This window comes from Musa acuminata, chromosome BXJ1-8, assembly GCF_036884655.1.
Source record: "Musa acuminata AAA Group cultivar baxijiao chromosome BXJ1-8, Cavendish_Baxijiao_AAA, whole genome shotgun sequence".
NCBI classification, from domain to species: domain Eukaryota; kingdom Viridiplantae; phylum Streptophyta; class Magnoliopsida; order Zingiberales; family Musaceae; genus Musa; species Musa acuminata.
In genome coordinates, this window is record NC_088334.1 from 8,669,932 (window position 1) to 8,684,550 (window position 14,619).

Consider the following 14,619-nt stretch of genomic DNA (forward strand, 5'->3'; position numbering starts at 1 on the left):
GAACCGAATCTTATAAAAACATTATAACACAGTATTTTTATTTTTACCAAATTTTGAAGGAATATTATGTTTTAATACAGTTTTTAATATTATCAAAAAAATATTATAGTATAGTATTTTTTTAATAAATTTTATAAGAATATTATGTTTATAGTATTTTTATAATGCATTATGGTGCTTTCAACAATATTAGTAAAACACTAACACGGTACGAAAATATTGTAACACAGTTAATTTTATTTTCAATAATATTAAAAAACATGTATAAAAATATTGAAACATATTATCTGTTTCCTATGTTATAATATTTTTTTGATATTACTAAAAATACTATAATGCAACATAAAAATATTATAGTTGGATTGAGATATCCATAAAAAAAAAAAAGGAAAGAGATAGACGATTGGGGAATTTTACATAATAAGTTAAAAGGAGTGTTAGGAAATTTAAAATAGAGGGTGCTTTTCTGAAAAATCTAAAAAGATATATATTTTTTGAGAATTCATTCAAAACAATATAAAAAAAATTATGACAACCATATATAATAATATAACGAAATATAAGCAAAAAATAGTAAAAATGTAACATAATAATTTACTTAATCTTAACATGATTTGAATTGCAAAGCAAACGCCCCTTAACGTCGTCGTCTATATCGAATTTGGCATATCAAATATTTATTATAAGATCTTGACAGTTTATCCAAAGGTTATATATATTCAAATTTTTTATCTTTAAAAAGAAAAGAAAAAAGCGCCTGGGTCCATTACCTGCTGTATCGAGCACCCATGAGTTCGCCGTCCAGGCTGTCTGGCTCCTGGGAACGTTCCAGAACCAGAGAGAACGCTCCGACGGCGACTTCATAAGCCCCATCTTTCCTCCTCCTCTCACTCCCTTCTCCATGCGAAACCAATTCTAACCCATCAACAGCCGTTCTCCACCTCGTTCCCTCCTCCATGGCCGAGGAAGCCAAAGCCAAGGGCAACGCTGCCTTCGCCGCCGGCCGCTTCGACGACGCCATCCGCCACTTCTCCGAGGCCATCGACCTCGCCCCCACCAACCACGTCCTCTACTCCAACCGCTCCGCTGCCTATGCCTCCCTCCAGCGCTATGAAGCCGCCCTCGCCGACGCCCGCAAGACCGTCGAGCTCAAGCCTGACTGGGCCAAGGGCTACGGCCGCCTCGGCGCCGCCCATCTCGGCCTCGGCGACGCTGGCCAGGCCGTCTCCGCCTACGAGAAGGGCCTCGAGCTCGATCCCGCCAACGAGGCCCTTAAGGTCGGCCTCTCCGACGCTCGGGCCACCGCCGCTCGGTCCCGGGCCCCCCCGCCGCAGGGGGCGTCCCCATTCGGCAAGATCTTCCAGGGGCCGGAACTGTGGGCGAAGCTGACGGCCGATCCGACCACCAGAGAATACCTTCAGCAGCCGGATTTTGTCAAGATGATCCAGGATATCCAGAAGAACCCTAACAACATCAACATGTACCTTTCGGATCCGAGGATGATGCAGGTGATCGGGGTTCTTCTCAATGTGAAAATGAGGGGCCCCACTGATGAGATGGCGAGCGAATCTCCCCAGCCAGAGCAGGAGAAACCACAGCCGGAGCCAGCGAAGAAGGCACCGCAACCGGAGCCAGAGCCGGAGCCCATGGAGGTGCCGGAAGAGGCGAAGGATGGTAAGGAGAGGAAGGCCAAAGCGCAGAAGGAGAAAGAGGCAGGCAATGCTGCTTACAAGAAAAAAGATTTTGAGACGGCAATTCAGCATTATACTCGAGCAATGGAGCTGGACGATGGAGACATCTCTTACCTCACTAATAGAGCTGCTGTTTACCTGGAGATGGGAAAGGTGACTAGCTCACTTGGTCTTTTTCACTTTTCTGAGAACATTGAAATGCTCATTCAAATTATTGAATCCTGTAGAGGTTTTATTTCCATTGATATTGTATTGCCAATTATTTGCTTTTGTTTGTTTTCTTTGCACTTAATATTGTGCATGAGATTTTCTGTTGGCACTAATATTGGCTATCCACTTTTGAAATTTCAAGCTGAATGTGTGAAATGCTGATAGATACCATTGATTAGTTGATTGCTAGCTTTACACTCTCTTGCTTTATAAGTTAGCAGCAGTGGTTGCATGGTTGTAGAAGTAAAAGCTTATGTCTGCAAGGATTATTAGTCCTGTACGTATCTAGGTTGAGCTTTGAGGTTGACATAAAGCCTTTGCATCTGAAGTCTTGAAAGTTTGTAGTTGTTGGTGGAAGTCCTGAAGGGAGTAATTATTTTCTTGAAAGTCTTGAAAGTATTATAAGAATTACAGCAGCAGTCAAACTATTATGACAAATGTATATGATTTATTGTTGTTTCCAAATCACAAATTTCATCGGCTTCTTTAATTGTGCAGAAGGATTACTGGCATCTTTTCTCTCCTTTTTTCTTGCAAATTTTATTTTATGCATGATAGTTTATTTCTAAACCTTGATACGTCCTATCATCAGCTCTACTTTCTCCCTTTTGCATTCTTCATTCTTCATTATTATATTTGAATTGGCGAGCAATCTTATTAGTGCCTTTGTACACTCACTCAATGTCAAAGATTAGATCTTTGTCAAGATTTTATTATTACATGTGGCTTTTGGTGTGTGTGTTTTTTTCTTTCCTGTTTAATCAAGACAATTAAGTAATGGATTGAAGAAACCTTGATTTTCTGATATCCGTTTAGTAGGTTTATAGACCAAGTTGTGTTTTTTTTTACATTTAGTTACTGTTATCAACTTATCTGTGACTGGCAGTATGAAGAATGCATAAAGGATTGTGATAAAGCTGTTGAGCACGGCAGAGAGCTTCATTCTGACTTCAAAATGATAGCAAGGGCATTGACCAGGAAAGGGACTGCACTTGTTAAACTTGCCAAATGCTCCAAGGACTATGAACCTGCGATCGAGACATTCCAGAAGGCCCTGACCGAGCACCGTAACCCTGACACTTTGAAAAAGCTTAATGATGCTGAGAGGGCAAAGAAAGAATTAGAGCAACAAGAATATTTTGATCCAAACATAGCCGATGAGGAACGTGAGAAAGGTATTGTTCTTCCATTTTTAATATGTTTATGATCTATAGTTTTATCTATGGCCTTCTAGGAGTAATCTGTTCTTCAATTTGTTTTCCCTAGTTCTTTTCTTCATATGTATGCTTAAATTTAGTTAATTCTTACCATAGTTGAGTATTGAGCTTGTGATGGTCCATGAGCTCTTGAGGAAGGATGTAGAGTGTAACTTTGCACCATCCTTCCATCTATCTGTTGCTTCTCTATCTGAATCAATGATTTAAAAAGCGCTAGGCGCCAAAAGGCGCCAAGGTCCAAAAACGCCCGAGGCGCTAGGCGCTCGCCCGAGTGAAACGAGGCGCTAAAATATAAAAATATATAATATAATTAATAAATATAATTATTTAAAATTTTAAATAAAAATATGCTATTAAATTAAGAAAATCTAAGATGCAAAATCACAATGTCACATTAACAAAAAGTTTCAAATAAATAAAAATTAACAGTATTAAAATCAAAATAATATATTAGTAATCTATTAATAGTATTGAAAATTAATCATTTCAAATAAACTTAATAATATTAACAGTATACAGTATACGTATACTGTTAAAAGGAAGTGTAAAGGTGTGCTGAGCCTGCTGACTGAGAAAAGAGGAAGCGTCAGCGGCGACAACGATAGCGGCGAGCAGCAGGAGGCGCGAGCGGCGTCAGCGGTAGCGACAGCAGCGGGATCGGGATTGGCAGTGGCGAGGGTTAGGGTTCGGTTGTCACTTATATCAGTTTTAGTTGGTTCGATTGGACCAACTAACCATCATAGACCGAACCTGGACCGAACCAGACCTAAAATCCTGGTTCGGTCGCCTTGGTTAACCCGGGCGCTCGCCCGAAGCGCCCAATGCCTGGGCTCGGGCGAGCGCCCAGGCGGCGCTTGTTTGAAGCGCGCCGCGTAGGAGATTAGCGAGGCGCTCGAGCCTCGCCTCGCCTCGCCTCGCCCGAGCGCCTAGGCGAGCGCCCGAGCACCTTTTAAAATCGCTGATCTGAATTCTTGTTTTCAGTCTTCTTTAAATTCCTTGACTGGCTGTTGCATAGTTATGCTTGTTATAAATATTCTAGTGCTCGCCTCTTTATCTTGAAATTGAGGTTTATTATCTATTACATATGCATGTAGCTAAAGCGAGAAATTTCTTTGCCTGTCCAATTTCTAGAGGATAAAGATATCTGAAGAGGAAAATGACTAGAGTCATCCTGACAAGTCATGACATTCGATAGCCACAGTTTGTTTGGTGGGAATTCTCTGATACACCTCTACGTATATCTGAATTGAAAAATGGCCAGTCATCTTTACTGAGTCATAAATAACATATATTGCGGAACAAATTTCATGGCAGTTCCAATCTGGAGTTATTTTTTCTTGTTTTATAGGTCTGAATCAGTAAATACTGCAAGTTGTCTTTACCAGTTGATCAAACTACTTGTGTAAACAAACCATTAATTGAAGTTATAAATCTTATGATATTTAAATAAATTGCAGTAAATTCATATTTTTTCTGTGAAGAAAGCTGCAAGTCCTTTAGTTTCTTTATGGAAGTGTACATGTTAGAAGATTCACCACATATTTGTTGGATATCTTGCCTTACTCTCTAACCCCCAATTTATCTTTAGGCTTCTGTATCCACAAAAAGGGTCCATCATATCCGTCACCACTGTGTTTCTGAGCTTCAAGCAGCGTATTTATTGTTGTGTTAACTTGGCATATGTTCTAATTAAAATCCAACACTAGAAAAGTTACAGATGCAGCTTCAGTTTATTTTTGCACTGTCTGATTAGATGAATGGTGACCTTTATTAGCCAAAAATGACAGTTGGTTTATTGATCACTATGCAGGCAATGAGCTTTTCAAGCAGCAGAAGTATCCAGAAGCAGTGCAGCATTATACGGAGGCCTTAAAGAGAAACCCAAAGGATCCAAGGGTACTTTTTGTTCTCATATCTTACTTAAAGATGAACATAAAAAAAAAAAAGTAAAAGTGCATAGCTGCAGATCATCTGTCTTTAAGTGGGTTGCAAGTTTTCTTTTACTTTTGCATTATGTTAATAATGGTTCAGCGACTTGCAAATCTAGGAGCACTGTCTTTTTTCTTAAATCACTTTTATAGTCAGTCGAGTTTCTTCCATGGCAGCTGCAATACTTTGTTCTTGTTTAATCTGTTTGAGTAACAGAATTTGCTTCATTTTGTTTGATAAATGAATATATCTAGTTAATTCATTACTTGTTTTCTTCCGATTGACATTCGATCTGGTACTTCCAAAGGTATACAGCAACAGAGCTGCATGCTACACGAAGCTGGGTGCTTTGCCTGAAGGTCTGAAAGATGCAGAGAAGTGCATCGAGTTAGATCCATCTTTTTCCAAAGGATACACGAGGAAAGGTGCAATCCAGTTCTTTATGAAAGAATATGACAAAGCATTAGAAACATATCAGGAGGGTTTGAAACATGACCCTAACAATCAGGAGCTGATGGATGGCATCAGGAGGTACTTCGTTTTCTGCTAGTCTGCCAGTTTTGCATCAAACTATCATTCTTCTGAAGTTGCTTGATACGATAAATATTGTCTACTTCAATGGTTGCAGTTGCGTCGAACAGATTAATAAAACAAACAGAGGGGAAATCAGTGAAGAGGAATTAAAAGAGAGACAGGTAAGCACATAATCTTCATGTGTAAATTGATAAAGTGTCTTTGACTTCTCCTTTGTGATTTGTTGTTCACTCTGTTGTTTTGCAGGCCAAGGCTATGCAGGACCCGGAAATACAAAATATTCTTACAGATCCGGTTATGCGACAGGTATTGTTTGACTTGTTAATAGTTATACTCTTATCTTGTCGCATGTTACCTGTGTGCATGTTGGTTTTCTAATCCCGTTCTTACACGTCTTCCAGGTGTTGATCGACTTCCAGGAGAACCCCAAGGCTGCACAGGATCACCTCAAGAACCCTCAGGTGATGCACAAGATACAAAAGCTTGTGAGCGCAGGGATTGTGCAAATGAGGTAGAAGGTGAAGTTGTGGATGGTTTTCTTGGCGTCGCCTCGCTTTATGATCACATTACTTGTAGTTTGATGATGTCTTTGACAATGTCTTTAAAGATACTTGTCTCAGTGAAGTTCACTTTGTGACTTGTTTGTTTTTATGTTTTTGAGTCTTGTTTTCTATTTTGGGCTAATCGGCGTGCAACACATGGAATTTAGACTGCTTATGCGACGATTAATGAACGTAATGGCGGAAAATTTCATAAACTTATAAAATATTTTATTTCCTACGCACTTATTTAAACGTGTTATATATTCTTTTTCATGATCATTTAAAATTTTTAATTATAGGTATTTTTGAGTGATATGTTACCAAAATTAGATTCTTTTTGGTTTGATCATCTGATCTATTTTATTTTATTTTTCTTAAGATAAATTTTAAGACTATAATTCTGTGCTTCATTTTTTTTTTCACACTTGCAATAATATTATCTTTTCTTAAGATCTTTATCTACAATAATATTTATGCCAATTTTATATTTAACTCTTCTAGTATATTAAAATTTAAAGCTAATACTATTAATCTCTTTGGATCTTTCGATTTTTCTCCTAGTCAGTTAGTTTAATTTGATTAGTGCATCTATTAAGCTCTACCATTTTTGTTGAAAGTGTTTTTATATTCTATATTGCTAAACTAGTCGTTACTCCATCGATCGACAACGGCAACGCGAGAATTCTTTGTTTGATGTATGAACATTATCCGATGGGAATCTCTTGGCATCTAAAATTGTTGACGCGAATCTCAAAGCCGTCAATCGAATGCGTGCACCAACGCACGCTGCGGATAACGAGCTCCAGACAGACACCAAACCCGGACGCGTTCGGTTCGAGACTCGACCACGCCCTCGACCAAAAGTTCGGGTCGAACCATGTGCTTTCCGGGTGGCTAAGAACTATCCCCATCTTTCTCTGACCTTCCGATTTTAATCCGACGGTCAATCACACTCCACCACCGGGGGCGTCCCCCATGCAACCATATAACGACAAAGTCAATAGACTGAGAGCGCGACGCGGTCCCCCCACGCCGCCTAACGCCGACACGTTGCTCCTTCAGGACTCACGTGACGCATCACCGTTCGCGGTCAACCTGGATCGGCCTCAAGATACGTGGGCCACGGCTCCCATTTCAGGCCACCTTGGCTCGGCTGTCCGTTTCAACCAGGAAACACGCACTCTGCCAATCAACCATCTCATAACCCGATTAAAGATAATTATAATTAAAATAAAATAGGAAAGGAACTGTATTTTTTTCCATTATTAATTTAAAATTATGATCTTACCATTAATTAGACGCAGTACTTTCCCAACCCATATGGTTGGGCGCGAAGCTGTTTGCTGCCTGACACACAGCGAACTGTCAGCGGAGCCATCGAGCGAGAAGAGCTGACGTTGGTTTGAGCGCCTCTATAAATTGAGCTCTCGGGGCGCCCCTCTTTCCGTGGCGCGCTCGGTGGTTCCACGCGGCGAGGAGGATAGCAGAAGGGCGGGAGCGATCGGCGGCGATATTCCTCTTATCGTCGAGTTCTATTGTTGGGAAATCTCTTCTTCTCGTCATCGCTTCCCGGATTTGGGTTTCCGTCGCTGTGAGTCCTTTCAACATTTACCTTATTTAACTAGGGTTTGGGTTTTGTTGGTGGTTAAGCACGCTCGATATGGTTATGTCTAGGTTTTCCGTGCCAGAGATTTACAATTCTCGCAAATTAATTATTAGCAAACAATGATTTTTATTTAATCTTTGTTGGTTTTTGTTCTGATTTTTGTACCGTTTGTTCATTTCTCGGCCGTCAGGTAAAAAGGTAAAAAAGGAAAAAAAAATCTTTGCCTTAATCCACCGTCTCATCACTCTATTATGGACTTACATCATATGTAGCGTATCGATAAATATCATAGCTTTGTAGTGGAAATTACTACGTAATGTTTAGATTCTGATATTTGTTTATTCAATTTGTCATAAAAACATAATGAGTTCAGGAAATATTTAAATTTGGCCATTGCTTAGATATTTGATAAGAATGTTGGTCAGATTCATCTCTTTGTTATATGTTATATTCCTCTCCATTGCTGCTGTCTTTCTGCCTTAAGGAGCGATCATTAAGTAAAATTGTTATCGTTCTTGGGTTGCAGTGACCTTGATCCAAGACAGTACAACGAGAGGACCGGGTCATCCATTAGCTGAGAAATGGAGGTATATGGCAATTCTATGATTGCCGAGCCGAGCAATGTGATTTACTTGACCAGTATTCTTAACAAGGGTGGGCCGGATCCTAGTCACAAATGTGACAAGAGATGCCAAAATGAGCATGTGTTTGGAAACATGTACCGCTGCAAACTAACAGGATTGACGCACATCTGTGATAAAAATTGTGACCAGAGGATTTTGTACGATAACCATAGTTCTCTCTGCAGAGTGAGCGGGCAGGTTTTCCCTCTTTCGCCAGCAGAAGAACAGGTGGTAAGAGGACTGCGGAGGAAGCTCGAAGTCACGAAAACTGATGGCTGTGCTTTTAAGCGCAGACGAGATGCCCAGCTGCGTCCTTCTCCTTTTGAGAGGGCTTTTGCTGCAGTCTCTCCAATATGCAATCAAATTGGAGATGGCATGGATATGAGTTAGAGCTGATTTGGTCCCTCCATCTCCGTTTCCCCCTTTGTTTCTTCTCTTGCCATCTTTCTTTTGGATGGAGTTGAGAACTTTTGTTCTATTATGGGACCTGATATCGTACTATATATGTCATGGGTATGCAGGTAATCTGTAGTAACTTCAAATTCATGTTGCTCTGCTGTAAGTGTTTGAACATTTAATTGAGAGTATAATAATCTTGGGTACCAACTGTGGAGGGCTACACCCCCTAAGAGGGTTATCTTGTTTGATAAGTTCACACACATAGCTGCATCCTAGAAGGTCTTTTTTTACTTTCATTGCACTATTTACCTTTTGAGCTTATCATTTTCTATTATCTTGTTGATAATATCATGCATGGTTGATTTGGTTATTCTCCTCTCTCTCTCTCTCTCTCTCTCTCTCGATCCTAATTAGGTTGTTCTATGAGCTTAACATTCTCTGATACTGTTTTATGAAATTTGATTAAAGATTAATTCTGTTCTTCTTGTAGGTCAGTGTGATGACTTAAAGAGAGGGCCATGCTAATTTCTTCTATATTTCATGCATTCATACTTTTTTTGTTAATAATTGGACTCACTTGATTTTTGCTTATTTCTTATCTTAATTTTTCAGCATATGACATTAATGTTAACTTGAATGGAAGGTTTATACAACGTGAAATAATCACTTTATATGTTGCTAAATTGAGGCGCAGTTTGGTTCTATTTTCTAAATTATCTTTTTATTACTTATCTTTACATGTCTCAACATCTATTATTTTGCAGGTGATTCTAACACTGAGAGATCAGTATATGAAAATTGTTATTCACTGAATTGATTTTAATTTTAATATACAAGGATTCATGGTCCCTAACCTGATATCTCAAATTTTCAGGTGGAAAATGATGACTGCAGTATGAATCTCTAATCATAAGATGTGAAAAGATGATGATTACTCTCTATGAGCTTGGTGGTGAGTTTGGTGCATTGGCTTCTCATTATCCAGTCATTAACAAAGAAATACAATGGGACATCCTTTCAAAGATACTGTTGATCTAGCAAGGAACCTTGCGGGCTATCGTCATCGACAGCCATACAAAACCATCCATTGTTTTTCAAGGAGGTTTGTCGCTGCTTTGTGCGACCAAAATCAAACACCAGTCTCCTTCCTGCATGCACCGGGTTGCTTCAGTTAAAAATCATGGGCGGTCATTTTCATTGAAGAATTGGTAAAGCATAAAACTTCTACAATCTGAGGGTGGTCAGACTTATCATGACCACCACCAGCATTTCCACTGTTTGATAGATTGTATATTTATGGTAGCACAATAACATTCTCAAATTTTTACGTCTGTTGCATCCTGTTTTACGGACCAGAGTATTTTTCATTTTTTTGTTGTCTGTATCTTCTGCCAATCTCTTTGTTGGTGAGTAAATTGCTTGTTGCTCCAAGCATCTGCTACATTTCAGATTGTTCAGTTATGCTTTTTTACTTAATTTTTTTGCAATTGTAATAAGCCCCTAGTGAGTGAAAGAGTGTTAAAAGTGCTTCTGATCTTTAGACTGTAAGGACAAATTTCTCACATTGTTTGCCCTTAGTTTGTTTGTGTTACAATGATTAATTTGTCAGAATGTTGTTGGTTTTTCCCCCGGAATATGTATTTACATCTCTGCTAATAAGCTTGATTTCATACGAGCATGCCTTTCCCATCACAAAAATGAAAGATATGTATTTACGTCTGTGCTAATAAGCTTGATGTTCGGATTCTAGTTGAGAAACTGGTAAGAAGCTTCATTTTGAGCTGTACCTTCACGTCTCTGCAGTCTGTTTTGAGATGTGCAGATCTCTCTTCTAGTTTTATACTATCATGATCAGATCTTTTCTTTTAGTTTTGTACCATCTGATTCGATTGAATGTGACAATTGATGTATTTGTTTATGAATCAGAATTCATTTTGAACTCTCGGAAGTCTTACAGTCTAATCAATCCAAAAACACTAATGTCGCATGTAGATGAAAGAGTCCTCCTCGGATCAGTTGACCTTCGTCTACGATTTTTCGTTGGGGTCAACGCATCAAACCACGTTACGGCTTATAGGGACCCCACTTCGAGGAACCACTGCTCCTCCAATCACAAGGAGGGTACGGTTCCGTGCAAGTTGATTAATGAATACAATCACTTGATCGACCATGGAGGGCATTTAAGTCATTGCACTCAAGCCATTAGGGTTTGTTCTGGGGGCCGCTGGGCGCGTCTTCCCCGTTAAATGGCGACCCGCTGCGTCATTCTCCGCAGTTCGCTTTCAGAGGCGGCCGCAAGCTTCCTCCATGCCGTAGACGCAGGTTCACGAGTCTCTTCTTTCATGCCATCCTCGACTCTTCTGGCGTTTGTGTTTTCTTGTTCTTGTGATCTTTGATGGATCGAGCAAGCATTCAGGCAGCCCCTTTGCCGGATCATGGCATTGGTGGTGTTGATTTGCTCGGAGAACAAATCAAGCTTTTGCTCTTCAGATCGGCTGAGAGATTTCTTCTCCTTGATGCTGGTCTAGTAGGCCTTAGCACATCTCCTAATTCACCATTTACATCCACCCACCAACAACAGATCAGCACGTCCGATCTCTGTGTTTTCATCAGATCCGATCGAGCGACATCTCCTCCTGCAAGAATCGTTGATCCCACTCCATCAACATGCCTCAATTTTCCGGACTCATGATTTGTGTTAAATCAGGAAGTATAATTTGTTTTTCTGATGATGGATTCAATCGCAAGCATAAATTCTCCGTTCCGACGAGCAAATATTATTGGCATAAAATAATTTTCTATAGTCAAGCTGGTCGATGCCCTCAATTTTTCATTTGATTTATTTTGCATTAATTTGTGGTCATTTCTTCCGCGTCCTTCACCATCGTTCGTCTCCATCATCTTTCCATGTTGACTTATTCTCGTCCCAAACTTCTCCATTCTAATGCTCTCAAGCTGGACGGCATATCGTACGTCAAATTATGTGATCTCTATGAACTAATCTGAAGCTAATTTGTTAGATCAGATGACAACAGTGCCTGAATCATAGGCCGAGATTTTTAATGCCGAAGTTTATTTTTTTTTTGGGTTCGTTGATAGGTTTGAATTGAGCCGAATCAATATTAACCTAAAAGATATTGATTCTAATAAAATTAGGTTAAATATTTAATTTCATATATACATTATTATGTCATCTGATTGGATCAAGATTTTGGTTTTGATAGAATTCAATTAGTTTATTAAAAATATATATTTAAATTATTTAAAATTATAAATTGGATTGAATTAATTAGTTTTGAATTGGTTCGGTTAGAAAGATTCGAATATGTTTTAGTTCAAATTATCTTGTTTTAATTGAATTGAATTAAAAAATAATTTAATTTGGTTTGACTTCGAATGGTTCATTCGAATTGATTTTGGAACCCATTAGTAATGCTTAACCAAGATTTAGATGTCGTGACAAATGCTAAATTGAAAAAAATAACTTAATTGCAATCTAATAATGTTAAATTTTGAATGTTTAAGAATAAAATTGGACATTAGTTAATGTTTATTTATTTTTTTTTTCGAACTTAATATGGTGAAGGTGAGATTTGATAAACTATCAAAAGTTTTATTAGTTAAGATATTTGTTATCTTAAAAAAATAATAATATTAGTATAATTCATTCGCATATATAAGAATAAAATTCTTGATTCTATCCAAACAATTATGTAATTGAAAGAAAAAATTAATTATATTCTAAAAAGATAAATTGGTTTTATATTTTTAAAATAAAAATTAATTATTTAGTTTTAAATATATGAGGATTAATTATAAATTATTCTATGTAGTTAGGTTTCTTTAACCTCTCGATCCTTAAACTTAAAAAAAATTTATTAAAATTTTTATAGTTACGAAAGTAAAATATTTAGTTTTATTTATTTGAATATCGTCCGTTTGATTACGAAAATGATAAGAAAAAAAGTAATTTTAATATTTTAGTTATGTTTTTGATAGTGATAGATGACAGCGTTGTTGGGGGTCATAATATTTACATTGTTGTCGCCGTAAATGTAGAGCGATGAAATAGTGATAATTTATTATGAGTCGAATGTAGTCTTCCTTTATTGGGCTTGCAACACGTTTATTTATGACATGAGCTTTCTTATGGCTCGTCATGTTTGCCAGGTCACTTATGTTGTGTGTCACTCTGTCGACGTTGGTAACCATGTATCTGGCGTAGTTCGTAACGAGTTTGCCCCCTTTATACTTCTTATTGGGAAAAACCTGTTAAAGCGGAATAATTCTTTTTCCTATCAAAATATCAACTTGATATCAAAATGTTAATATTAACTAGAACAACATAAATAGTACAATAATAAATCAGTAGTGAGACCAAATTTTAACGTGGAAAACCCAATGCGGGAAAAATCACGGGATTGTAGTCTTCCACTATCAATAGTAATGATAACATGTTTACAATAAATCTAATAACCAGAAGATCACAATAACATTAAGAACATAGATCTTGACTCAAAAATAGTATATCATCATCACATAGGATGGATCTCATCAAAAGAAGAAGGTGCAGCAACGTGTGAGAGAAGAAAAGAAGAGAAGAGAGAAAGAAAAAGGATTTTAAGTTATGAATTCTTATAGCAAGCTCTACAATCATAACGGTGTTTATCTGCAGTTTACCATCTCTGAGGTACTTTCATGCTCTATCCACTTGAGACTTGGAATTCTTCTTTTGATAAGATCCATCATATGTGATGATGATATGTTATTCTTGACCAAAGATCTATGTTCTTAATGTTATTGTAATTCTCTGGTTATTCTAGAGAAGATTTATTATAAACATGTTATCATTATTATTGATAGTAGAAGTTTGAGGTAGACTACGGTCCCGTGGTTTTTCCCGCATTAGGTTTTTTACGTTAAAATTTGGTCTCACTATGTGATTGATTTATTGCTCTACTGTTTATGTTGTTCTGGTTGATATTAGCATTTTGATATCAAGTTGGTATTTTGATGAGGAACCCATTTTGATACACAAAGAGGGAAAAGAATTATTTCGTTTTAATAGATTTTTCCCAACAAGTGGTATCAGAGCAATAGGTTGTTTGGTGCTAGTTTTTTTTCTTGTGTGATTGAAATGGAAGAGTCAGATTGTATGATTAAATTGAACTCATCAAATTATTCCACTTGGATGCGCATGATAGAAGATTTGTTTTATTGCAAAGATTTGTATAAGCCAATTAAGGTTAAAGATAAACCTTCTACTATGGACGATGAGGAATGAGAAGTTCAACATAGAAGAGCTATTGCCTATATTAGAAGATGGATATATATAAACTTGAATGAGTATATTTCTGATGAAACCAGAGCTGATGTTTTTTGGCAAAGGTTAGAAAATCTCTTTACGAAAAAGACAGTGGGAAATAAAATTTCTAAGGCTTGTAAATTTGAAGTATAAAGATGATGATAATATTGTTGAGCATAAGTCTATTTCAGAGTCTTGCAAATAAGTTTGTTGCTATGAAAATGAATATAAATGATAAGATGCAAGAATTATTACTTCTCAACTCTTTACCAGAAAGTTGAGAAACATATGTTGTGACAATTTATAACTCCACGCCAAAGGGGACTTTAACTATAAATATAGTTAAAGATAGATTGCTAAATGAAGATGCTAGAAGGAAAGAATAGGATGAATCTTCTTATGATGTATTTGTTACTGAAAAATAAGAAAAATGTGGAAGAAGTTATAGCAAAAATTCATATGGTTATAGAGGAAGATCCAAGTTTAGAAGAGATATCAAATGTTTTCACTGTAATATGCTAGATCACATGAAGAAAAAGTGTAGGTTTTGGAAGCGAGAATAG

At 37.5% G+C, this 14,619-nt stretch overlaps 2 protein-coding genes and 1 non-coding gene across 4 annotated transcripts; all 3 read left to right on the forward strand.

Moving 5' to 3' along the window:
* The first annotated feature begins 774 nt into the window (after positions 1-774).
* LOC103993240 (hsp70-Hsp90 organizing protein) lies at positions 775-6,232 on the forward strand. Its single transcript, XM_009413224.3, has 7 exons — positions 775-1,844; positions 2,788-3,076; positions 4,929-5,014; positions 5,355-5,578; positions 5,676-5,742; positions 5,828-5,887; positions 5,983-6,232. The coding sequence occupies exons 1-7, from the start codon at positions 957-959 to the stop codon at positions 6,094-6,096; spliced, it is 1,728 nt and encodes a 575-aa protein (XP_009411499.1). The 5' UTR covers positions 775-956; the 3' UTR covers positions 6,097-6,232.
* Positions 6,233-7,479: 1,247 nt separating this feature from the next.
* Positions 7,480-10,182, forward strand: LOC135587411 (uncharacterized). 2 transcript variants are annotated; one of them, XR_010475874.1, is made up of 3 exons: positions 7,480-7,714; positions 8,256-8,873; positions 9,626-10,182. XR_010475874.1 is itself a non-coding variant. In XM_065078798.1 (2 exons), the coding sequence occupies exon 2, from the start codon at positions 8,311-8,313 to the stop codon at positions 8,740-8,742; it is 432 nt and encodes a 143-aa protein (XP_064934870.1). In that variant the 5' UTR covers positions 7,480-7,714; positions 8,256-8,310; the 3' UTR covers positions 8,743-10,182. The 2 variants fall into 2 exon arrangements, 1 of the variants encoding a protein (XP_064934870.1); XM_065078798.1 differs by having other exon boundaries at positions 8,256-10,182.
* Positions 10,183-11,165: 983 nt separating this feature from the next.
* On the forward strand, positions 11,166-11,295 carry LOC135591900 (small nucleolar RNA snoR77). The gene has a single exon (XR_010478666.1). It is a non-coding gene; the product is annotated as a small nucleolar RNA snoR77 (small nucleolar RNA).
* Positions 11,296-14,619: the final 3,324 nt, after the last annotated feature.